The 24,834-nt window shown below is 40.0% G+C and overlaps 1 protein-coding gene across 1 annotated transcript in view; it reads right to left on the bottom strand.

Moving 5' to 3' along the window:
* The window catches only part of KLHL2 (kelch like family member 2), a 78,877-nt gene that overhangs the window by 47,027 nt on the left and 7,016 nt on the right, over positions 1–24,834 (bottom strand). Inside the window, exons 2-4 of the mRNA XM_070415361.1 lie at positions 19,322–19,447; positions 11,567–11,673; positions 2,113–2,234 (exon numbers count right to left, since the gene is read on the bottom strand). Coding sequence (XP_070271462.1) covers positions 2,113–2,234; positions 11,567–11,673; positions 19,322–19,447 — 355 coding nt within the window. The remainder of the gene's footprint in view (positions 1–2,112; positions 2,235–11,566; positions 11,674–19,321; positions 19,448–24,834) is intronic.

Here is a 24,834-nt window from a genome sequence, read left to right on the forward strand (position 1 = left end):
CACAAAAGAAAAGGCTGGATCCATATGTATTGATGTGGAAAGAATTCCAACACAGTTTTCAGTGAAAAAAGCAAGTTGCACAACAACAGGTATAGTAAAAATATACTTATGTCAAGAAAATGGGTGTGTGTGTGCGTGTGTGTGTGTGTAACTGCATAGACAATGTGTGAAAGAATTCACAGTAAACAGGTTACCCTCTGAGGAAAGAGATTAGCAGATCAATGTGTGTGGGCCGGGGTGGGTATGAAGGGAGGGCAATGTTTGTTGTTGTTAATCCTCACCCAAAGATATTTTTTCCATTGATTTTTGTGTGCGTGTGTGTAATTGCATAGACAATGTGTGAAAGAATTCACGGTAAACAAGTTACCCTCTGAGGAAAGAGATTAGCAGATCAATGTGTGTGGGCTAGGGTGGGTATGAAGGGAAGGGCAATGTTTGTTGTTGTTGTTAATCCTCACCCAAAGATATTTTTTCCATTGATTTTTAGAGAGAGTGAAAGGGAGGGAGGAAGGGAGGGGAGGGGAGGGAGAGGGCAAGGGAGAGGGGGAGAGAGAGGGAGAGAGAGAGAGAGAGAGAAACATCAATGTAAAGAGACATATCGACTAGTTGCCTCCCACACATGCCCCAGTGGGGGTGCAGGATCGAACCTTGACTAGGAATTGAACCTGCAACCCTTTGACCCTTCAGTGCGCAGGCTGACACTTTAACCACTGAACCACACTGGCCAGAGCAAGTGCAAATTTAAAGACGCATTTTCTTTTTTAAATATATTTTATTGATTTTTCACAGAGAGGAAGGGAGAGAGATAGAGAGTTAGAAACATCGATGAGAGAGAAACATCGATCAGCTGCCTCCTGCACATCTACTGGGGATGTGCCCACAACCCAGGTACATGCCCTTGACCGGAATCGAACCTGGGACCTTTCAGTCCGCAGGCCGACGCTCTATCCACTGAGCCAAACCGGTTTCGGCTAAAGACGCATTTTCACTTTCTACTTCATATACATCTGTATTATTTAAACATTTACATTATATAGATAAGACATTTGTTCTTTATAGAAAGTAGGAAAGATTGAATGTCTAATTTTAGCTAGACTCTAGAACAGCCGTGGGCAAACTGCGGCCCGCGGGCCGGATTCGGCCCGTTTGAAATGAATAAAACTAAAAAAAAAAAAAGACCGTACCCTTTTATGTAATGATGTTTACTTTGAATTTATATTAGTTCACACAAACACTCCATCCATGCTTTTGTTCCAGCCCTCCGGTCCAGTTTAAGAACCCATTGTGGCCCTCGAGTCAAAAAGTTTGGCCACCCCTGCTCTAGAAGTACTTAAAGAGAATCCTATATAATAAAAGGCTAATATGTAAATTGACCGAACGGCAGAACGATCAGTCACTATGACATACACTGACCACAAGGGGGCATATGCTCAACACAGGAGCTGCCCCCTTGTGGTCAGTGCACTCCCACAGGGGTAAAGCCGCTCAGCCAGAAGCTGGGCTCACAGGCCAGTGAGCGCAGAGGCAGTGGCGGGGGCCTCGCCCACCTCTGCAGCAGTCAGACATCCCCTGAAGGCTCCCGGACTGCAAGAGGGCACAGGCTGGGCTGAGAGACCACCGCCCCCCAACTCCAGTGCACGAATTTCGTGCACTGAGCCTCTAGTGCTAAATTAATAAAAGAAGTAAAAAAGGCTGTTGGTAGTCAAGAACATCCTTTGTAGATTTTAACCTTCAAGGGAATAAAGACAAATGTGGGCAGCATCAATCAGTAGTTATAAATGAATATGACAGTGTTTTCATAAAAAAATGAGTGTCATTCAGAGAACAGAAAGATTTGTGTCTTAGAACTTTAAGAATATAAAAAATACTGAAATCAGAAACATTATTAAAGAGATATAATTATTCCAAATGTCTCTCAGAAATACAGTTTTAACAATGAATTATATTACTTTGGTACAAAATGTATTCTGGATGGTTATGCACTTTTGATTTTAAAAACTGGCATGGAAAATGGAGGACATCTGCAATAGTGTCAACATTAAAAATGTTTAAGAAAAAAGAAAAAAACCTGTCATGTATAAAGCACTAAATGGTATGGGGTGTTTATCTTACCTGTACATTTTCTTCTGTAACCTGGATTTCTGCAGTGTAAACATAATCGATTAGCATCCTCAGGGTCCAGCCATCTACCTCTTTTATTCGGACTCTCTTTGCTCGGCTCTCACTCATCTCACCTAAAACACAAAGGAGTAAGAGTGACACTACAACACAACACTGCTTCATTGCAGCATAATTCATGGTGGCCAAGACCTGGGTTCAGCTAGGATCCTTCAACAGATGACAGGATAAAGAAGATGTGGTACATACATACAATGGAATACTACTCGGTCATAAGAAAAGATGAAATATAGCCATTTGCAACAACATGCATGAACCTTGAGAATATTATGCCAAGCGAAATAAGTCAGTCAGGAAAAGCTAAGAACCATATGATTGCACTCGGATGTGGGATATAAAACTGAAACTCACAGACACAGACAATAGTATGGTGGTTACAGAGGGAAGGGGGTGGGGATAAGTAAAGGGTAAAGGGGCCCAAATATATGGTAATGGACAATGATTTGACTTTTGAGCAGCGGGCACACAATGCAACAGATCATGTACCATAGAAATGTACACTTGAAACCTACATGATCTTATTAACCAATGTCACCCCAATAAATTTAAATTTTTTAAAAAAGAAAAGCCTAGGGAAATCCATAATTACACAAAATCCCTTTGCAAACACAAACCCTGGGAGAAAGAAAAAATAATAGTGACATACATTTAACTGCCTGCTTTCCTGGGGATTATCTCTGACAACAGCTCAGAAAGAAGCTGTTCTCCTAAGAGCTAAAATATCTCAAAAACTTACCTGCTACTTCCCAGGGGGGAAAACATACATCAGTATCACAGGGAAAGGGAGAGATAGTTAAGGAACAAAGGTACATATGTCTATATAGCAGGAAGACAGGGGACTGGGTTGTGTTTGCTGTTATAGCATGTTTCTTCTCTTCCCCGCCCCTCTTATAGAAAAAGGATGGGGGAAGGAGGATTGAGGAACATGGAAAAATAATTCTTTATCTGCATATAAGTCACCCTTCCCTATCCTACGCTCTCTGGATCTTGTGGATAGACTAGATTTGTATAATCTGGAAGCTCTTTTGTGCCCAAAGTGAAGATGCTTTGGTGATTCCCAAGTGGACTTTTAGAATTAGCCACATCTAATTGACCTATACGTGAACTTTTAGAATTAGCCGTGTCTAATAGACCTATAGGGCCCCTGTGATGTGCAAACTCCTGCAGGGCCTGGGTTCATACAAGCATAAAGCCATAGTTCTCAAGGAGTGAATTCACCCCCTGGGACTTAGGCATAACTTAGCTTAGGCGAAAATAAGTCTGACTTTGATTTATACATATAACTGAAAAACAGTCCTCTGCTAAGCAGTTTTTAATATTACCATTTTTAAAGTACTGCTCTAAGCTACACTTTACTAATTCATATATTCCTTATGTGATTTTTATATAAATTATCTCTCCCCAGAAAAATGTATCTATCTACTTTCAACAAATTCAATGCCAATCATATACTGCCTCAGAAACTTTTTAATCTTTATTTTTCACATTAATTTACAAATAGTTTGCCACAAATTGCATTACAAGTTTAAAAAATTCCAGTAACCACTAAGAATCAAAACACATACTCAAGAGAGTTGTAAAAGCTATTTCGATCTAATTCTAGTTGTAACATATTACCTTAGTTACTGCCCTTTGCTGTGTTCATAGAGGAAATCTTTAAACAGCATGGTTTTGTGAGATGTATTTCTGATAATACATTTTTAAAAAGATATCCAATGATACTGTACAGAGTTCATCTTGTGTCATTTTTAACGTCCCATAGTTTCTCCCTCTGACTAGTTTGGTTTCTGTGTTCTGATCATGTAGCACTCTGAAGCTATTAACTAGGATATCCACACAGACACAGTCACTGACAACCTGAGGGTCATTCTTAACTCTCCCTTCTTCAGCCATCCATCCCATTGTTCACCAAAACCTGCAGAATTAAACTCAGATCTCAAATCAATCTCCTTACCTCCCCTTCCCTTCTGCCACTGTGCCACTGGGGCTCCCATCACCTCTTGCCAACCCCTCTGCAGGAACCTCCTAATTCTTTCCTTGCCTACAGAACGGACTGCACAGACCTGACAGTGGCACCCAGAAGCCCTCAGCAGCTCCCATACAGACACGCAAGCCCCTTCCACATCCACCCTTGCTTCGCTACCCGACCTCCTCTCTCTCTCCTACTTATAGGCTTAAAATATATCAAGAAGGAACTTTTTGTACTTTTCCCCACACACCAAGCAATTTCCTACCATGATGCTTCTGATGAGCTTTGTCCTCCTTGTCTCCCCAAGCCCTCATTCCCCGGGCTGATCCCCACACATTCTTTTAAGATTCACCTGGAATCTCTCCAGGTAGTCTTACCTACTGGTCACCTAAGGCTGGATTAGGCTCTCACCATGAGTACACTTGAGTACTTCCTGCAAATCTACTAGTAATAATACCTAGTTCTCACCTCCTGGATTCTTTTTTTTTTTTTTAATATGTTTTTATTTATTTCAGAGGGAAGGAGAGAGAGAAACATCAATTGGCTGCCTCCTGCACACACTCCCTTTTAGGGATCAAACCTGAAACCCCAGCATGTGCCCTGACCAGGAATTGAAACGGCGACCTCCTGATGCATGGGGCGATGCTCAACCAACTGAGCCACACTGACAGGGCCTCACCTGAATTCTTGAGCTTCCGGAGAACAGGGATGATGTCTTTCTTATCTCTGTATCTTATAACGCCTTACATATGGTAAATACCCAATAAATATTGGTTTGATGAATGAATGACTAGAAGAATAAAAAGTAAAACAAGCCCTGACTGGTTTGGCTCAGTGGATAGAGCGTCGCCTGCAGACTCAAGGATCCCAGGTTCGATTCTGGTCAGGGGCATGTGCCTTGGTTGTGGGCACATCCCCAGTGGGGAGTGTGCAGGAGGCAGCTGAATTGATGTTTCTCTCTCATCAATGTTTCTGGCTCTCTATCCCTCTCCCTTCCTCTCTGTAAAAAAATCAATAAAATATATTAAAAAAAAAAAAAAGATTCACATGCCTTAAAAAAAAAAAAAAAAAGGTAAAACAAGTGCCAATTTAAGATGTGGCATCATTACTTAATATAATTAATAACACTTAAATTAGTCTTGAACAAGGGTATTCTTGGTCATCCACCAAACATTCTAGGCTGAGATAAGCACTTTCACTAGTGGACTCTGAACCATCTCTACTTTTTTTGAGAAAAGAAATGAAGTCTTGCCCTAGCTGGTTTGGCTCAGTGGATAAAGCATTGGCCTGTGGACTGAAGGGTGCCAGGTTCGATTCCAGCCAAGGGCACATGCTGTGATTGCAGGCTCAATCCCCAGTAAGGGGCGTGCAGGAGGCAGCCGATCAATGATTCTCTTATCAGTAATGTTTCTATCTCTCCCTCTCTGAAATCAATAATGGTATATTTAATATATATAAATAAAATAAAAAAGAAATAAAGTCCTTCAAATTGTAAAAACTTAAGGACATAGGTATGAATAGGAACATTTCCATTTTAAAGAAGTTGAATCAGGACTCATGAAGCCCAGCACAAACTGGTAACTTTATTTACCCATTTTAAAGTTCTAAAAAGTGAAAAGGTTTAAGAGGCAAAACATAAAATCATTTTAATAAAAAAACACCTATCATTCTAATTTCAGTTATTGTTTAGCATATAAAAATATTTCAAAAAACATAAAAGTATAATACAGAAGCTTCTCATATGCTGAAACCCTATGAAGTGAATGATAAATTTACATCTATATTTAATAAAATTTATTCCATTATTCCTTAAGCTCCACGTGTCATCCATGCTAACCATTACTGACCTTTTGATCTCTATTAGTCTTGGGTTACAAAGACACTACTGACACATGTATTTTCATTCTGGCAAGCTGACCCGAATGCCCTGCAAGCCACTCTCTGGTGGTCATGGTACATAACTCCCCAGTTCTACAACTAATCTAAGGCAAACTTGGGAACTGCACTCCCCTGCTAGTTTTGGTCTAGTCTGAGTAACTTCTGGAAAAGGTCTCCTAGCTTCTAAAAGAGAAAATGACAATCTTCCTCCTTCCTTGTGATGTGGAGTTCACTCTGGTAAGAATCTTAAATTCAGGAGGGGAAGCAACTTAAGGATAAAATTGCTATTGAGGCCAGAGGGTGCAAATACAGCAGGAACTGATTGCTGAAGAATAGGAGTCGCAAGCTGCAGAAGCAATCATGCCTGGTGCCGAGCCTACCTTCCAATTATGAGAATACAATTCCTTACTATTTATGGTTTAAATGGAGCACAGCCTAACTTATGCTCTTTATGTGCAACACCCTATTTCATTTCCTTCCCAGCACTCAGTTATCTTTTTACATTTACTCAGTCTAACCTTTTCTCCTCTCTCTGATGAGAATCATGAGTACAGAGATTTGTCTGTCTTGTTCATCTCTATGATCCTCGAAGCCTAAGATAATGCCTGGCACAAGAAGATGCTCAATAACTATTCTCTGATGAATGAAAACATGAATCTAGGCAAATATAACTATACATACCACTATTTAAAGAACCTCACTTCCTAATCATTTAATAATCTGTCTTTTCCAATTCTAATTTACCTTACTGAATCATGTTCAATATGACAAAAGAAATAATCAAGCCCTGCCCGCTGTGGCTCAGTTGGTTGAGTGTCATTTCATGCACTGACAGGTCACCGATTTGATTTTCGGTCAGGGCACATACCCAGATTGCGTGTGCAATCCCTGGTCAGGGTGCACACAGGAGGCAATCAATCAATGTCTCTCTCTCACATTGATGTTTCCCTATCTCCCCCTCTTCCTCCCTCTCTCTCTAAAATCAATAAAACTTTTTTTTAAAAAGCACACAAAAGGAGTACAAATTAAAATTTAGTATTTCCCCACTGCATTTCAGATACTTTAGCCTCGAATTTGTAGGAGAAACAGTTTTTTAAATTCCACATTTGTAACAAACAAATAATTAAAAAACGCAAGAACCCAACTTGACACATTCTTTCTCAAGTAACAGTCAACTTGGCCTTGCTGTAAATAGGCCCATACCTCACAAAGTAAAAACCTGTGACTAAATCACAGAATTACTTTTCAAATCCCTTCTCCATCCAAATACTCAGAACTAAGAGGAATAACACAATTATTTCTTTAGGTGATATAATTTGAATGAAAAACTCACCTACAGTTTATGGGAGATTAAAAACAAGGGCCAAGAAAGATCATATGCATATTCCCCATTTTCTAAGAGGTGAGTTATGGGAAAACAAGAGTAGGGTAACGCCCTGTGCCACTGTAAACACTTCTGATTATCCACTGAGCAGGAGAGTATAAATATATGTGGTGTATGACAGAGGAGATATATGCAAAGGTCTATTTGTTGGCCTTCACTATATGTTTCATAGTAAATTCTAACAAGGCTCAGACCAAGACAACTCATATTCTAGCAAATCTTAAATGAATATAGTATGCACACTGAACTACCAAATCTCCATATCTTCTCTGCCTGATCTCTGTCAAACTGTTGACTACCCAGTGGATTCAGAAGAAAACAGACAAAGATTGCCAGATAGGTAAACAACATCTATTACTGAAGAACCATAAAAGTCTGGACTATTGAGCACATGAAAAGATGCTCAGTATCCTTAGTTATTAGGAAAGTGCAAATTAAAATTATAGGAGATGTCATTTCACACTCATTATAATGACTACAATTTAAAAAAAACACACAGAGGGTAACAAGTGTTGGCAAGGAAGTTGGAGAAATGGGAACCCTTGTGTACTGTTAGTGGGAAAATAAAGGGGTGCAGCACCATGAAAAACAGCATAGCAGCTTTTTAGTTTTGTTTTAACCTAGACTTTTTATTATTGGCAGTATTACAGATGTATCCCCTTTTGCCCCCTTCCATCCAGCCCCTGCCCCACCCCAGGCCTTCACTACACTATCGTCTGTGTCCATGCGCTATGCATATATGCATATGTAAGTTCTTTGGTTAATCTCTTTCTGCCTGCCCCCTTCCCTTTGAAATATATCAGTCTGCTCAATGCTTCAATGTCTCTGGATCTTTTTTTGTTCACCAGTTTATTATATTCATTAGATTCTTCATAAAAGTGAGATCATATGATATTTGTCTTTCTCTGACTGGCCTATCTCACTGAGCATAATGGTGTCCAGGTCCCTCCATGTGTCTCAAAGGGTAAGAGATCCTTCTTTTCACAGCCTCACAGCATTCCCTGGTATAAAAGTGCCACACTTCTTTTATCCACTCACCTACTGACGGGCACTTGGGCTGTTTCCAGATCTTAGCTATTGTAAATAATGAGCACAGCAGTTTTTCAAAAAGTTAAAATATAAATTGACCATACGACCCAGCAATTCTCCTAGATATCTATCCCTATGAGAAATTAAAATATCTGTCCACTCGAAGAACTGCACATGAATGTTCACAGCAGCATTATTCATAACAGCCAAAACCTGGAAACAACTCAAATGCCCATCAACTGGTGAATGAACAATCAAAATATGGTATATTCATACCATGGAACCTATTCAGCAATAATAAGGAACTGATGATACATACTGTGACATGAATAATATGTTCTAAAATATATTTATGGTGATGATAGTACCATTCAGTAAATTTACTAAAAATCACTGAACTCCACACTTTAAATGGGTCAATTTTCTGTAAACTATGCCTCAATAAAGTTGTAAAAAAAATCCACACCCAATGGAGGTACTCAGTTCACATTTTATATGTGCCAGAAATTAACAGAGTATCCCTGTTCTGCATCCATCTTTAGCACATAGCAATCTAAAATGTGACCAAGTATTCTCAGGCAAAAATAGATTGAACTGCAAGAGGTACCCACCTCTAAGTAAACTGAGATACACTAGGAATAATTAATAGACTCATATGTCTTCAGGCCCCCCCGGTTCTGTCATTAGGCAAAGCTCCATATTCATAAATTGCATGTTAACTAAAACATGAAGAGTTGAGAACCACTGGACAAAAAAATTTTATATAAGGGAAACTGAAATGTAGTTAAATTATAAAGGAAACAGAAGAAAGATAAAGACAGAAGAATGCCATCTCTAGTATCCATGTCTTTGGATATCTAAGGCTGAGAAAGTGTTGCCTTTTAGGGGAAAGGAAACTAATCTTAATCTTGTAGTTTTGTTTTTGTTTTTGTTTTTTGTTTTTTTTTTTTAATATATATATTTTATTGATTTTTTTAGAGAGAAGAAGGGAGAGGGATAGAGAGTTAGAAACATCGATGAGAGAGAAACATCAATCAGCCCACGCGCCCCAGTGGGGATGTGCCCGCAACCAAGATACATGCCCTTGACCGGAATCGAACCTGGGACCCTTCAGTCTGCAGGCCGACGCTCTATCCACTGAGCTAAACCGGTTCGGCTAATCTTGTAGTTTTAAGTTGATCACTATATTTCTGTAACTAAGGAAATGGCAATATTTATCAAAATTGTCTAAGACTTTCTCAATCTTTAATTCTTACAGAACATCCCATTTAGGAATTGAGAGTAAGTAATATCCTACATAATAAAGAGCTAATATGCTAATTAGACCGAATAGCCGAAAGAACTTCCGGACATCCTTCCAGGCGACCTTCCGGATGAAGCTGGGCCTGCAAGGTCTGGCCAAGGCTGTGAGGGGCTAAAAGGGCCAGCTGGAGCTGTGAGCGGCTGCAGTGGGCTGCAAGGGGCTGCAAGGGGCTGCAAGGGCCGGCCAGGGCTACAAGGGCCGGGAGAGGCAGCCAGGGCTGCGAGGGCCGAGCCCCTTGCACGAATTTTGTGCATCGGGCCTCTAGTTAATAATAACAGCCATGATAATTACTGCCAACATTTTCTATGTGCCAAGCAAAGTGCTATGATCTCATTTAATCTTTGCAAAAACCCTAAGAAGTCAGTAAAATTATCATCCCAATTCTCCAGATGGAAAGATTGATAAAGCGATAGAGTCAAGCACAGACTGATAGTGACTGGTGATCCCAAAGGTCTGGTCATTCTGACCAGGAAGTGGCAACAGCAGTGTCATGTGAAGGAAGGACACTTACAGAGGACAGCACTTTACTAGGGAATTCCTAAATTACACCAGCACGTTTCAAAGCAATCCTCCTCTGACAAGCCTGGAGATTCTGTTTACTGAAGTGGTCAAGAGTAACAAACAAGGTGTAAACCAAGAGACTGAGGGACCCCCAGGACATAAAAAATTGACTAGTCCTACTTTATGAGTATTGCCTTTTCAAATCACTCAGGAAAGACATCTTTCCAAATCACTATCCCAACCTGGCTCACAGCCCCTCAGCCATCCTTCCTACATTCTGGATTATTTGACTCAGTTCAGGAACAGCAAGACTTCAATAGGCTGAAAAGAGAGGTGACCTCCAGACTTCTCTCTATTCCCAAAACACTAAGCCCACTCTCTCCACATGGCCTTCTACACTCATCTTCATCTGTGTAAATCCTTTATTTCCATGAGTTTTCAGGTAACATCAGATCCCCTCTCAATGTTGCCCATCTCAGTCCTCCCCATCTGCATCGCTGCTCTGGGCACACAGATCTTCCTTACACTATTACGTATTCAACTGTGCACATCTCATCTCCCCAGTGACACAATAAGCTACTGGGGCAGGAAGCACTCTTACGTCATTCTGTATTCTTGTGAGTACCCAGTAAAATTGTTAACCACAGGAATTATATAACAATTTCTAAAGCATGAATAACTTTGCATTTGTGCTCTTTTGTACGCTACATTTGTATTTATAAGTACTTTATTGCAACTACCAGTACTCTAAGATTACACGCTCATTGTTGGAACTTCATTTCTTTGTTTAAATTTTTTTATGTTTAAATCTTTTTCAAAGAATGAGGTTAAAGACTTTAAGTGTGGCAGGCACAAATTACTTTTTTCCAGAAGAACTAAAATCATTCTATATATATTTTTACAGATGTCTAAGTATACACCATATTTTCTAAGTTTTTCCAATCAAAGGACGTTAAATAAACATCTCTTTGGATGAAACTAACATGAGAATCATTTGAAAATGTGTAAAATAGTGAAAGCTTTTTTTTCCAAAATAATAAAATGCCAAAAAGCTGTTGTAAATGGCAAGAAGGTAAACTGAGTCGACATATGTAAATATAAATGTACAGGAAGAAAACGGAGGATAAAATTGTATGAGCATGTAATGTGCACATACACACAGCATGATTACAACAATGAAAGATGAGGAATCTGGAACAAAGCAAGAGTTCTCTTGCATTACAATGCTTCATTTCATAAAAGTAAATGTTAATTAAAAAATACAGGAAAAAAAGCCCAGATCTGTATACATTTTAAAAATACCCATAACTAAAATATTTCATACCTGTAAACATGGCGTGAAAATAAGGACTACAGGCGGCCAGCACCACTCTATGAGCAGAGATTTCCATGTCTTCAGCCACAATTGTGACATCACACAGCAAATTTTGACTGTTTACAAAGCAGAGAGAAAAAAAATTTTAATGATACCAGTAATAAATGTCCTGAGCATCCTATGCAAAAATGTTACAGAAAAAGCCCACTTTTTCAAAGTCGAGACTAACTAAACGCTACCATCCTTTAGAAAAGGATTCCTAAACAGGAAGTATGTAGAAAATTCTTGTGGCAAAGGCCCGACATGCCTTGGCCCTTACTCAGAATCTTGCCTTTGTTTAACAGAGAAGTATTTCCAACCTTGATTACTGATACCACAAATTAAAGGAAATTACTAGCAGCAAACCATTGATGGACTGTACAAAGAGAGAATGTTTAAGTTAATAACAGCATCAGCAGAAATGGCAAATGGCAGTCTGACGTTAACATAAAGACAAGATAAAACACATGTAGAAAACTAAACTGGGTCAAAGTACCAAAAATACACATATTCAAAATGACCCTGGGTCATCAAACAAAAGTAAAATTAAATATAATTTCACCTGCTGCTTTAAAGGCATTTGGACATTTGAAACTTAACTTAATCAATGCAAAATATCTCATGCCTCAAGGCCCGAAAATATTTCCACATATAAAATTAAAAAGCATTTTGTTATCCTAAACCATTATTTTACCTTAAGCCATTATTCAGGAAACCTATCTCCAATTCTAAACTATCCATTTTAATTCATTCACAAGTATGTGGGGTAAAAACTTTTTACATTCTATACAAGCTGCTAGGTGAGATTCTCTACCTAAATAAAAGTGTCTTTTTGGCCAAAAAAAAAAAAAGGTTGCTGATGCTTATTCCAGAAGCAAGAAGGCACCAACTCTAAAAGTGACTCATAGTCATGTTACCAATGGCTGAAACAGGTGTGGGGAAACCAAGTCCTTTCATGGCACTTCAACTATCTGAGCACAGAATTTATACGTTTAGCATGCATAAGTCACACGTGGCCCCACCTCTAGTATTCTGCTTATTTCCTCCAAGGGTGGCCTGCCTACTTCTGTAAGTTTCTAGAAGCTTATAAGCAACATTTTCACAAGAGTTTAACCAAGTCCTGTTAGTTTTCCACTTTTCCACACTGTTTACAAACTTGTTTCTGTGGAGTTCATGCGAAAAACTCTCGGAGACCTTATTAGCATCTATTTTCCCTCCAGTGCAGAAGCTATAAGAAACATCATGGCCCCTAGCACCGATGATGACTGCTGTCCTGGGCCTCACCGGTGATGAGCTTGCTCTGCCCTTCAGATTGAAGTATAGCTCATGGGTGGTGCTGATGTAATGGCTCACGATGCTGCATGAGACATCAGGCAGGTCCCACGTTAGAGTCATAAAAGGTGGCATAATGTCTCACGAAGCTGTCATTCCTCCACATCACTAATCTGTGATTCCTCCGTCAGTGTGGAGGACTGACGTCTACCATCTGCTCTGAGAATATACAACCACTCTGCAATTCTATGAATTGCATGGGTTCAAAATAACCAGAGTGCGAAAAATCAGCAGTGTTTTCAGAAGGAAGCTATGCAAGAGCTTTACCTGCACATATTATCTCATTCAGACCCCACCACAATCTTATGAGGTAGATATGACTGATTTTTACCCCAAAAATGTACAGCTGGGGAAGCCAAGGTTAAAAATGAATAAGCATCCCTAGCCGGTTTGGCTCAGTGGATAGAGCATCGGTCTGCGAATCGTCCCGATTCGATTCTGGTCAAGGGCACGTACCTTGGTTGCAGGCTCCTCCCCGGCCCGGGCCCTGGTTGGGCGTGTGCAGGAGGCAACCAATCAATGTGTTTCTCTCACATCGATGTTTCTGTCTTTCCCTCTCTCTTCTACACTCTCTTAAAAAATCAATGGAAAAATATCCTCGGGTGAGGATCGAAATAAAAAGATGAATAACCAGCCTAAAGTCCTTCTAGTGGCAATACCAGGATTCAAATCCACAGAGACAAGCTCCAGAGGTCTCTTAAGCACTACACAAATCCATCTAAAGTTATGTGGTTGTAAGACGTGTTAAAGTTTGAATAAAACAGGGAATAGAAAGTATAAAATAGCCCTAGCCAGTCTGGCTCAGTGGAGAGTGTCAGCCTGAAAACTGAAGGGTCCCGGGTTCGATTCCAGTCAGGGGCAGGTGTCTTGATTGCAGGCTCAATTCCCCATCCTGGTTGGTGCACATGTGGGAGGCAGCCAATTAATGTGTCTCTCTCACATTGATGTTTCTCTCTCTGTCTCTCTCTCCCCCCTCCACTCTCTTTGAAGATCAATAGAAGGATATCCTCAGGTGAGGATTAACATAAAAGACAGTATGAATTATAAATGTATAAGTTATAAATAACACCTGTTTATTATGTGACACAATATATACTAAAAACTATTTTTAAAGTTGTATCTATAGTTTATAAAAGCCCAATTTTAGGCGGTTTTTAGCACTACCTCTACAAGAATATTTAGAAAAATCAAAGTTTATTTGCTCATTCAACTAGACCTTGCAGGATCATCTCTGCTTGAGACTAGCAGAAAGGACTGACAATCAAAAATTACAGAATAGAGTGGAGGCACCATTGTAAAGATGCTTTGGAAACAGGGGAGCATCTAAATCAGACTGAGGGGCAGAAAAAGCTTCCTACTGTTACTGACCTTAAGCTGAGTTCTGAAAACAAGTCAATGTTAGCTAATGAAGAAGGAGCAAGAGAACTCCACACAGAACAGAATGTGCTGTTGCATGGCGACCTGGAGCAGCGGAGCCCAATGGGGACGTGTGGAACAAGAAGTGCGAAGAGGCAGAGGGTGTGAACAAAGGAGAGAAGGGGGTGGGACTGCAGGCAGTCGGCAGAGTGGCACAGGTCTCTCAAGAGGGTCATCTGTATTTTCCTACTGCGGGGGGGGGGGGGGGGGGGGGAGGGAGTATCTGGACACAACTCAAACATCAGTCACGAGCATCTTTATGCCTGTTTTCCTCATCAGTAATCCCTCTTAGCGCTCTAGTTTCCAGATGGAACTTAAGTGGAATTACATTTGAACACCTCAAAATCACATAATTAATTACATTCAGCTTCAATTACAATTACTCATTGATCCAATCCTTGTAGCATAACACCTGCTGCGTGTCACATAATTAGCTTAGTCTTACTGGCTTATTAATTGATGTTAACTAATAAGGTAAAAGCATCCCCAAACTAGTAGTGTGAAGCCCACACCCTGGGTAAGGTCACATGGAGTCTAAGGGCCACACTACAAATCAAAGACATAGTTCCAGTGTTCAATTTTTGTTTTGTCTCTAGATTTTAAAACAGCACTCAAAGACGAGAGAGATCTGACCAACCTTCTTAGCTTTCAGCCAGTTTGTGTCTACTGAGTCTGGCCCTTACCTCTTTCCAAAGGTGCATGCTCACAAGCTGGATGACTCTGGGGTGAGGAGAAAGGGGCTACAAACAAAAAGTCTGACAATAAAAATAAGAGAACCTTGTTTCAGCAGCCCACACCCAGTCTACATGGTGAGTTTCTGAGTTTACGTTCCTATTACTTGAAATCTAATGAGTGAATGGACTGTAGAAGGGAAAGACTTTCAGAATAATGAGATACAGTTGCTATTTAGCATAATTTGCATTTACCCATTCATTTAGCAAATATCCAGTGTGGCTAACCGGGCGCCAAGCACTATGTCAGTTTACCACAATAAGAAAGATAATGTCCATGATAGCAAGGAATTTACAGTCGAGCAGGGAAAACAGACAAGCTAACAGGTAATTACACAGTAAACCTATGACTACTAAGATGGCGCAAGTGTGGGGTGTTTGGGAACACACAAGAGAGGCCAACTCTATGGGGGGCTTTGGAAAGAAGTTCCTTCTAAGCTCAAATCTGAAGAACAGGAGAAACACAAACCTATGCAAAACTCAGATGGCACAGAAAAAGAAAAGGTACTCCATCTCCTAAAGGAAATGACATCATGAGAATGGGTCCTTCTCAGGGGAAAAAAACTGCTTTGAAAATTAATAAAACATGCCTGAACATACCAAGACATTCTTTGATTTTCTGATATAAAAATGAATGAATTTTTAAGACTAGAAAACCTTATCACTGTTATATATACATATCTTCTTAAAGTAAAATGTGCCATCAGGCTCTGAGATATCAAAAATAATTAGTAGTCACATGAAACAAGAATTTACTTTCCACTGGAAGTGGGCGTGGTGGGCAGCTGACATAGCATCTGTCCACCTTGCTTCCTTGGGTGTCAAAGAAAATCTGGAGGCACTTCCTGCCACAGGGCAGGGAATTCAAGTAACAATCGAGGTGCCAGGCTGGTGAAATGCGCTCTTAGTCAGAGTCCACAGGGCAAACACTGACCACAGCCTTAGGAATGTGCCCCAGGGCATCTTGGAACAGCATCAGGTGTTAGGACAAAAAAAAAGAGGGCAAGACATTAAAAAAAAAAAAAAAGATGCAAGAGCTCATTTTGCTGAAAAGCATTCTCCCAGGAGAAATCCACCACCTCATCCTTTTCTCTGACATCTCCTGAAGCAATCTAGACATTGGAAGGGCATGAGCAAGTCTGATACTGTTGGTGGCTCCCATGCAGCCTTTTGGGCATGCTAGCTGATTTCGAAGGAGAACTGGGCTTACAAATACTTGCTGAATGCACTGTTTAGTAGTGATTGCAGGATTTCTAAACCAAATAATTTTAAGTTATTCATGCTCATATGGGGCTGGGAAAGAGAGCTGTATTTGGGCCTCCTGTCTACAAAACCTCCAAAAACTAGTCTATATTAATTCTTTAACTTAAACCTTACAAAACTCCTGTTCTCCCACAACCACACTTTACACCAACTATAACTGGAAGAAAAGTGACTTTTATTCCTCAAATTTCACTTCCATCAGGCAAAACTTCACAGGACTCTGCAGACAACTGTTATTCTACCAATTAGAGGGGCAGCCCAAGAGCAGAGTGGTGAGAACAAGGAAGCTCTTTCCCAGAAGTCAGGAAACCGCTCTCGGCCACCCTTTCCTGGCAGCAGGAAGTTGATGCAAGGACAGGAAATAAGAAGTGATTTTCTTACACTTCTGTACAAGGAGTAGGCCACTTCAGAGATTTTTTGTTTTTTGAGAATTATTCCAATGCCTATAAGGGGTAAGAGAGAAGAGAATGGCAAAAAAAAAAAAAAAGGTGTGTGGGGGCGGCGGGGGGGGGGGGGGGGGGCGGCGGGGCAGGCTAATGAATCCCAAAGAGAGTTCATTTTTTAAAACACTAGCAGTTAATGACTTCTTTATACAATCCTGGCTATAGACCTGGCAGCCAACACTCTCCAGCTATTCAAAGGTCATTCTTTGTTCTGAAAATCAGTTATCAACTACCCACCTGGTGACACACTAGCTCCTGAAATGGTGTAACACGAAGAACATGAAGGTACTACTTCACAGCCATATAGTTCACACCCAAAATGAAACAAATAGGTGAATGAAAGCTACAGTTAAATAATCCCAGCAGGGGACAAGGACACTTGGCCTGCAGGTAAGCAGATAAGCATGGGCTCCGGGGAATGTCAGAGTTTCAGTGAACCGTACACTGCATCCTGTCCACTCCCCTCACTTTATAGTTAAGGCTCAAAGAGATGCACTCCCCCAACACCGGTGGAAGGCCACGGCTACCCCACCCCACACATGTGAATAGGACTATTAAAAGTCAGTCTTGCCTGGCTGGCATGGCTCAGTGGTTAAGCATCGATCTATGAACCAGGAGGTCACAGTTTGATTCCCAGTCAAGGCACATACCAGGTTTCGGGCTCTATCCCCAGTAGGGGGTGAGCAGGAGGCAGCCGATCGATGTTTCTCTCTCAATGTTTCTCTTTTATGGATGTATCCATCTCACTAACCCTCTCCCTTCCTCTCTCTAAAATTAATAAAAATATATATTTTTTAAAAAGTCAGTTTTTCTAGACCTTTCAAAGGAAAAGAAAAGCCATTGAAGATCTCAGTCTTAAAACCATCTATTATTTTTACTTTTCTTTCAATTCCACTTAGGAACCACTGCATTTTATATTGTAATCATTATTGTTGCAATGGGATTAAAATACTGAAACAGCATGGCCAAACCTGCTGGGTAATCCCAGCTATATTTTTTCCCAAAGACTAAATGAAAACCTACTTATTGAAAATGTTGTGAGGTAAGACTAGGAAGCAAATCAAACATCCAGTATTCAGTTTAACTTTCTCTTGTCCCTCTCTCTTCAATCCACTCTCCACCCAGAAGCCAGTGTGCTCTTTGCAAAATACAAATCTGACCATGTCACATCCCTGCTTAAAATTCTTTAATGGCTTTCTCCCAGGAACTCCTGATAAAGAACAAAATGCATAAGGTCCTAAGAGCGCTGGCCCTCATCTACCCACACAGCCTCCTCTCTTGCCATGACCTCCTGGCCATCTGTGCCCCAGCTGCTCCTGAGGTCCTCCAGTGAGGCCAGCTCCCTCCCATCATAGACTTGAGCACTGCCATTCCCCAGCTAGAACACAGTTCTCTAATCTCTTTCACTCCAACTGGACTTTATTTCCTTAACTCTATTTCTTTTCAGATCTCAGCACAATTATTCCCATCTTCCCAGGGAAGCCTTCCTCATAGCCCTGTTACCTGCCTCCATAGACCTTCGTATAGCATTTACTGCCACTGGAATTATTTGTGTGATTCTTTTACTGATTAATGCCTGCTTCCTGCAGTCAACCATAAGCCCCATGAGGACAGCAACCATGTCTGTTTTGGCTCACCATTGCATTCCCATCACCAGTAGATAAACAGTTATTAACTCTTTAATTAAAGAACAAATGAACAAACAAGACATAGCACAGAGACATTAAGGGAAAGTTTAAGTCACTCCCTTTTTAGCCCAAACTTTCAAATATATGTAGAAATATATGGGGAAAAATGTCTTTCACAAAATACTAAGAAAACAAAACCAATACTGTTTGTACATACATTAGTCTTTTAATTAAAAAAAGAAATGCTACTCATATTTCAGTCCACTTTTAAAGTCACTCTTTTCATTACTTAACACATTTGAGAATTACCTAAGCAATGGGTAATTACTACCTAAAATTACTACCACCACCACCAAAGAGAGTTACATTCTTCTCTGTCTAAAACTTTTATTTCCATATTCTTTGTGATAACAAGTTAGAAACCCTAGATTACCGCAGTCCAATAGAAATATAACACAAATCACAATTTTCTAGTAATTACATTTAAAAAAAATAAACAGTGAAACAAATTTCAATAAATTCTATTTAACCCAAAATATCCAATATATTATTTTAAAATGTAATCAACATTTTAAAACTTATTAATAATTATTTGCTATTCTTTTTTTTGTACTAAATCTTGGAAATCCATTATGTATTTCCTGCTTACAGAACATCTCAATTCATAATAGCCACAAGGTCAATATGGCTACCATTCGCACTTCTGATCAATTATTTGCTCTCTTTCTTCCTTTAAAACACTTGCAGATACCGCGCCCGGCTAGCTCAGTCGGTAGAGCATGAGACTCTTAAAACACTTGCAGAAAAGGCTTTTAAAAAGCAACAATGAGGCAAGAGGAGTGCATTTACTATAAACAGCTGAAACTTAAAGGGAAGACACCCATGTTTACATGTATGTTAATGTAATGATACCTTCTTAATTCGTTCATGACTTTAAAAGCTTTCTTCACGTGCCAAGGATTCACTGTCACTGGGCAGTGTTTTTCAGTATTATCATCTTTTGAATCGACAGGCTTCTGGTGACCCTGCTTTGTGCATCTGTACATAAAAGAAAAGAACGAAAAACAGAAAAAGACCTTATTAAAGATCATTTAGTTTAGATCTTAGGCTGCAAGAGATACAGTGAATGCCCCCTCCCACACTTCTTTAGAAGTCTCACAGTATAGTATATGCCAGTGTAGGATTAAGAGACAATTCAGTACTTCCTCATGGTCACTATGAATTTAACAAAAAAGTGGGTAATTACCTCCCTGGTGTCAAAGCTCTGTCAAAGATGAGCACCAAAAATTCAGTAAACGTGGTTCAGCAGACACCTCAAATAAAATGCTAAGAAATGATCTCCTCTGTTAAATAACTTGGTAAATGATAGAGCCGAGTAAGAGGCATGTCTGACTCTCAAGCTCATTCTTTTTATTAAGGTTCCACATCATTTCCTGCATTGAGCAATGAATATTTAATTTCTTATTTAAATTTATAATTTTTAAGAACACAAGGCCAAATTGGTATTACTGTATAAATTATTCTTCAGAGACTTGGAAGCCAAAAAATAGCAAATAAAATCAGGGTACCCAGGGAGGAGGTGAAATTAAGTGCTAATGGACACAAGGGAACTTTGATAAAATGGCTGTACAACTTTAGAAATTTACTAAAAATCACTGAAGTATATACAATTATGTGGGTGAATTTTATGACATGTAAATAATATCTCAGTAAATTCATTAAGTAAAAAAATCAGGATACCAAATTAAGCCTTACAAAATCTATATATATATGATATATATATACTGTGTGTGTACGTGTGTGTGTGTGTGTGTGTGTGTGTGTGTATATCACATAAGAACAACAGGCAAACATCATTAGTTATTGTTGTATTTCTCTTCGTAACTCTTTCCTGACACATTTCTGAAAGGCTGGTTCATTTTTTAAAATGTTATTTTTCATTAATTCATTCAGCAAATATTTTTTGATGGCCCACTAGGTACCAAGCACTGTTCTAGGCTCTTGGAATACATCAGTAAACAAAACAAAGATCCCTGTCCTCACAGAGCTTGGAGTCTACTGTGTGGGGTTGGGAGAGGGGGGAGATACACGCAACAAATCATGAAAGCATGAGGCACATTAGACAATAAGAGCTATGGAAATAAGAAAAGGGGCAAGGTAAAGAGAGTCAGGAGTCCACAGTGAGACCAGGACTGGGGCAGGCAGGGACAGGGGAGTGCAGATCCTCTAGGGCCTCGTAGGACATTGTAAGAACTTTGGCTTTTACCCTGGAGTGAAATGGGGAAGCATTGCAGAAGAATGACACAATCCAACTTATATTTTCAAAGGATCATTTTGGCTGCTGGTTGGGACTAGTCTATAATGGGTAGAAGATGAAAGGGGGGAAGCTATTTAGGAGAGTAATGCAGTGGGAGATGAAAGTCACTCAGAGCAGGGTAGTAGCAGTGGAGACAGGAGCAGTGATGAGAAGTGGCTCAGTTCTGATATATTTTAAAGGTAGTGTCAATAAGATTTGTTCGTAAGATGCAAGATTTGCTCACATATGGCATGTCAATAAAGTCAGAATGACTCCAAGGTTTTTGGCCTGAGCAACTGGAAGGATTGAGTTTCTGTTTACTGGATGGGGAAGGCTGTAAGGAGAACCGGTTTACAGGTAAGAAGATGAAGAACTCAGCTTTAAACATGTTGGTTATAAGATATCACACCTTGAAGTGAAGATGTCAAAAAGATTTCAGATGGATACTGGAGCCTAGAATTAGAGAGAAAAATCTAGCTGCAGATAGCAATGTGGACATCACTGATTGCCTAGATCAGCGATTTTCAACCTTATTCATCTCATGGCACACATAAACTAACTAGAGGCCTGGTGCAGGAATTCATGCATGGGTAAGGCTTATGGGGGGCGGGGAGGAGCCATGTGATGTTGGCAGGCCAGCCAGGGGGAGGGGCTGCGGGAGGCTGGCCAGCAGGGGGGGAGGGGCCACGGGAGGTTGGCTGTGGGAGCACACAGACCACCAGGGGGCAGCTCCTGTGTTAAGTGTCTGCCCCCTGGTGGTGAGTGTGCATCATAGCAACTGGTTGACTAGTGGCTTAGGCTTTTATGTAGATTACTAAAATTCTGTAGCACACCAAAACATACATTTTTTGCCAATCTGAACAAAAAATAGGTATAATTTTGATCATTCACATGGGATGGTTTTGTTGTGTTGAGTGTTGTCATTTTTTTTATTTGATAATCTAGCAGAAAAAGAGGTCAGTTCCCCTACCTAGTCAGGTATTGCATGTTTTCAAAATTCTTACAGCACACCAGTTGAAAATCACTGACCTAGACGGTACAGGAAGCCATGAAACTCAAGCACTTGAACATTCAGGTAACCTCCAACATGAACCACATGTTATCCTTGCTCATTTCCATATGCACCCAGAATCCACACTGAGACAGCTGATTATTCCAGAGCTTACCTACTAGAAGTGAGCATCAGTCCTGCTTCCCCACCATGTGAGAGTTTTTAAAGGGGCCTTACAAATGACTTTGTGCAGGGCACTACATCCAGTGGATGAACCCACAGCTGGAGTGCACTCTACTCCCTGTGGCTTCTCGTGTGTGTGAGAGTGTGTGTGAGTGTGTGTGTGTGTGTGTGTGTGTGTGTAGAGGGATGAGTTACACCTGGCCTAAGAAAAAGTCTAGAAGTCAAAAGATGGCAGAACATCTAGATCTGGTGAGGTGGCTAGGATATACTTTATGGTATAAAACATACTCTCAGAATGCGACCTCCCTTCTTTCTTTCGTAAAGAAAACAGTAGGAAAAAGGAGAAATGTGTAGATATATGCAACCTATACAAACTGACCATGTAACCCTGAATATCCAGACATACAACAATTTAGTAATATTTACATTGGCTTCTAGTTTAATAATTTGGAGTTACAACACAGAGAAAATATAACATTGAGGATCAGCAAACTATCATAGAAAGTTTTTCAGAAAATGCTCAGAATAGAAGCAAAAGCAACTCTGCCCTAGAAAGAATATCATTAATAGTCAAGAAGGCTTCTATTTACTTAAGAAATTAGAAATTAAGACTTCTAGTATTAGAGAATTAACTTTAAGACATCTACCACACAACCAATAATGTCTATATTGATGCTTTCTTAAAGCTCTTTTCAGCTCCCGCTTTCTTTACGTATTCCAGAAGCTCTGCAAAGAAAGGGCTTTATTCAAATGCTTAAAGAAATAAGTAAGAAATAACATTAAAATTTTTTTAGTGTTCTTTGTACTGACAGCCACTTAAAAAGACAGCACCCTGCTTGTACAAGTCTACTTCTGCAACACTAAAGCCCTTTCCATAGTTTTCCATTTCCTATGTTTTGTGTTAGATGGTCTCTCATTCAGAAATAGAAATGAGTAACAGAAAATTACACTTCATGTCTAAAACTATAGATGTGGGAAATGAGCACATACTAGGAAGCAGATAAGTGGTAGGTGACCCTTTAAGTTATACCATTGTAAATGCAGAATTCTTGTCCCTGCTTCCCTTGCTCTTCATTCTGAGAACTGTCTTCTTTAAAAATGTCTGGAGGAGATACTTTTCCAAGGTTTTCACTTTTAAGTCTTTCCCTAACTCTACATTCCATAATCAATCTTAAAATCATCCAATGGTCTATTGTTACAAAACATACCCTCTCCCTTCCTCTCTGATATATATATTTTAAAAATGTTAATGTTTGCCCTAGACATGTAAGAACTTGAACTATACCTTCAGTATATAGAGTTTTAGAATTGAATATAAAGCATCTTGTGAGATTAGCAAAACCTCCTATCCAGACACAGAACACCTTACAGACAACATCAAAATATTGCCACTGAACAGTTCAGTATAACATATATCGCTAAAAGTTTCCTTCCCAGAGCTGGAAAGGAAACATCTAGAAAAACTGGAAATGCCCAATGTTACTAAAATGGATTAGCCCTTGGCCTAGGCAGTTTGGCTCAATGGATAGAGCATTGGCCTGCAGACTGAAGGGTCCCAGGTTCAATTCTGGTCAAGGGCACATGCCCAGGATGCGAGCTAGATCCCCATCAGGGGGTGTGCAGGAGGCAGCCGATCAATGATTTTTTGTCATCACTGCTGTTTCTATCTCTCTCTCCCTCTCCCTTCCTCTCTGAAATCAATAAAAATATTTTTTAAAATAAATAAAATGGATAGCCCTTAAGGCAGAGTACTGAACCTATTGGTGGACAGAGGAAGATATTACATGCCACCCCTCTTCAGACCCCCAGGACTTGGCTGTGTGGCTTTCTGGTAAGTTGTGGGGAAGCTTTGGCAGGAGGAGGTGGTTGGGATGTCTGAGGTGGAGAGGTTGATGGAAGCTGGAGCATAATTGCTCTCAGACAGAACAATAGAGCTGTATAAAGCTCTGCTTCAGTTGAACTCGGCTCTCTCTCCTTCTTTCCCTCCCACCTACATGACAAACAGAGCACAATCAGGCACTTTTTGTCCCTGACAGTGCCTATTACCAGGAAAGGGACCAGGGTAAAAACATATCTTATGCAAGATCATTCTTATTTTAAAGAATATGTTATACACAATTAACAAAGCACTGTCAGAGTGGGATATTTATGAGGTTCTATAAGAGAAGGAGGTTGTTGATGAGTCATTTCAAACATTTTCATGTCTTTTATCACTCATATTTCTGATATTGTTTTGCCACCTTTCCTAGTATTGCCAATCACTTGACTGGTAAGCGAGGGCAGCAACATGACTTGGCAATTCAGTTGAATGGGCTACATTTTCCAGCACTTGAATGCAAAGGCACTAGAAGAGGGCCAGAATCAGTTGGATGGCCTGGATTGTACTCCTGCCTGAGCCAAATACTAACCAACTGACCTTGGATTAATTACTCGGCCTCTCTGGGCTTCAGACTGTTTGTTTATAAAATATATATATAAAAAAAGGTTTTGTTATTCCACAAATATGTCTAATATAAACCATAACATGAAAGTCAAAGGTAGTAACACCTCCCCTACTTGCCTCAGGGAGCTATCCAAGCACTAAACACTACCGAATGTAAACAGAGTTCAGAAGAAAAATGTTCAAGTGGGGAGCTAAACAGAATGTGGAAATATGTTTCTATGGATTTTATTGGTCTTCCTCATCCTTAATTGCAATAGTCAATTAAAATTATTAGTAATACTCCAGACAACCACCACTGTTAGTAAATCAAGGAGGTAAGCCCTGACTAGATGCCTACTGCATGCTCTGTACTCAGCAGGGGAAGGGATATAAAGGAGGCTGAACACAGCAGCATTCTCCAGTTACCATCTAACTGGGGAGGCACATCTGAAACCAACGAGGAAGGGCACAAGTTAGTATACAGGTGCATGATTACAGGCTCCTAATTATAAATACCATTGGAATGCAAAGAG

The sequence above is a fragment of the Myotis yumanensis genome, unplaced genomic scaffold, assembly GCF_028538775.1.
Source record: "Myotis yumanensis isolate MYYU_CA2020_CCGP unplaced genomic scaffold, mMyoYum1.0.hap1 SCAF_5, whole genome shotgun sequence".
In the NCBI taxonomy this organism is placed as follows: domain Eukaryota; kingdom Metazoa; phylum Chordata; class Mammalia; order Chiroptera; family Vespertilionidae; genus Myotis; species Myotis yumanensis.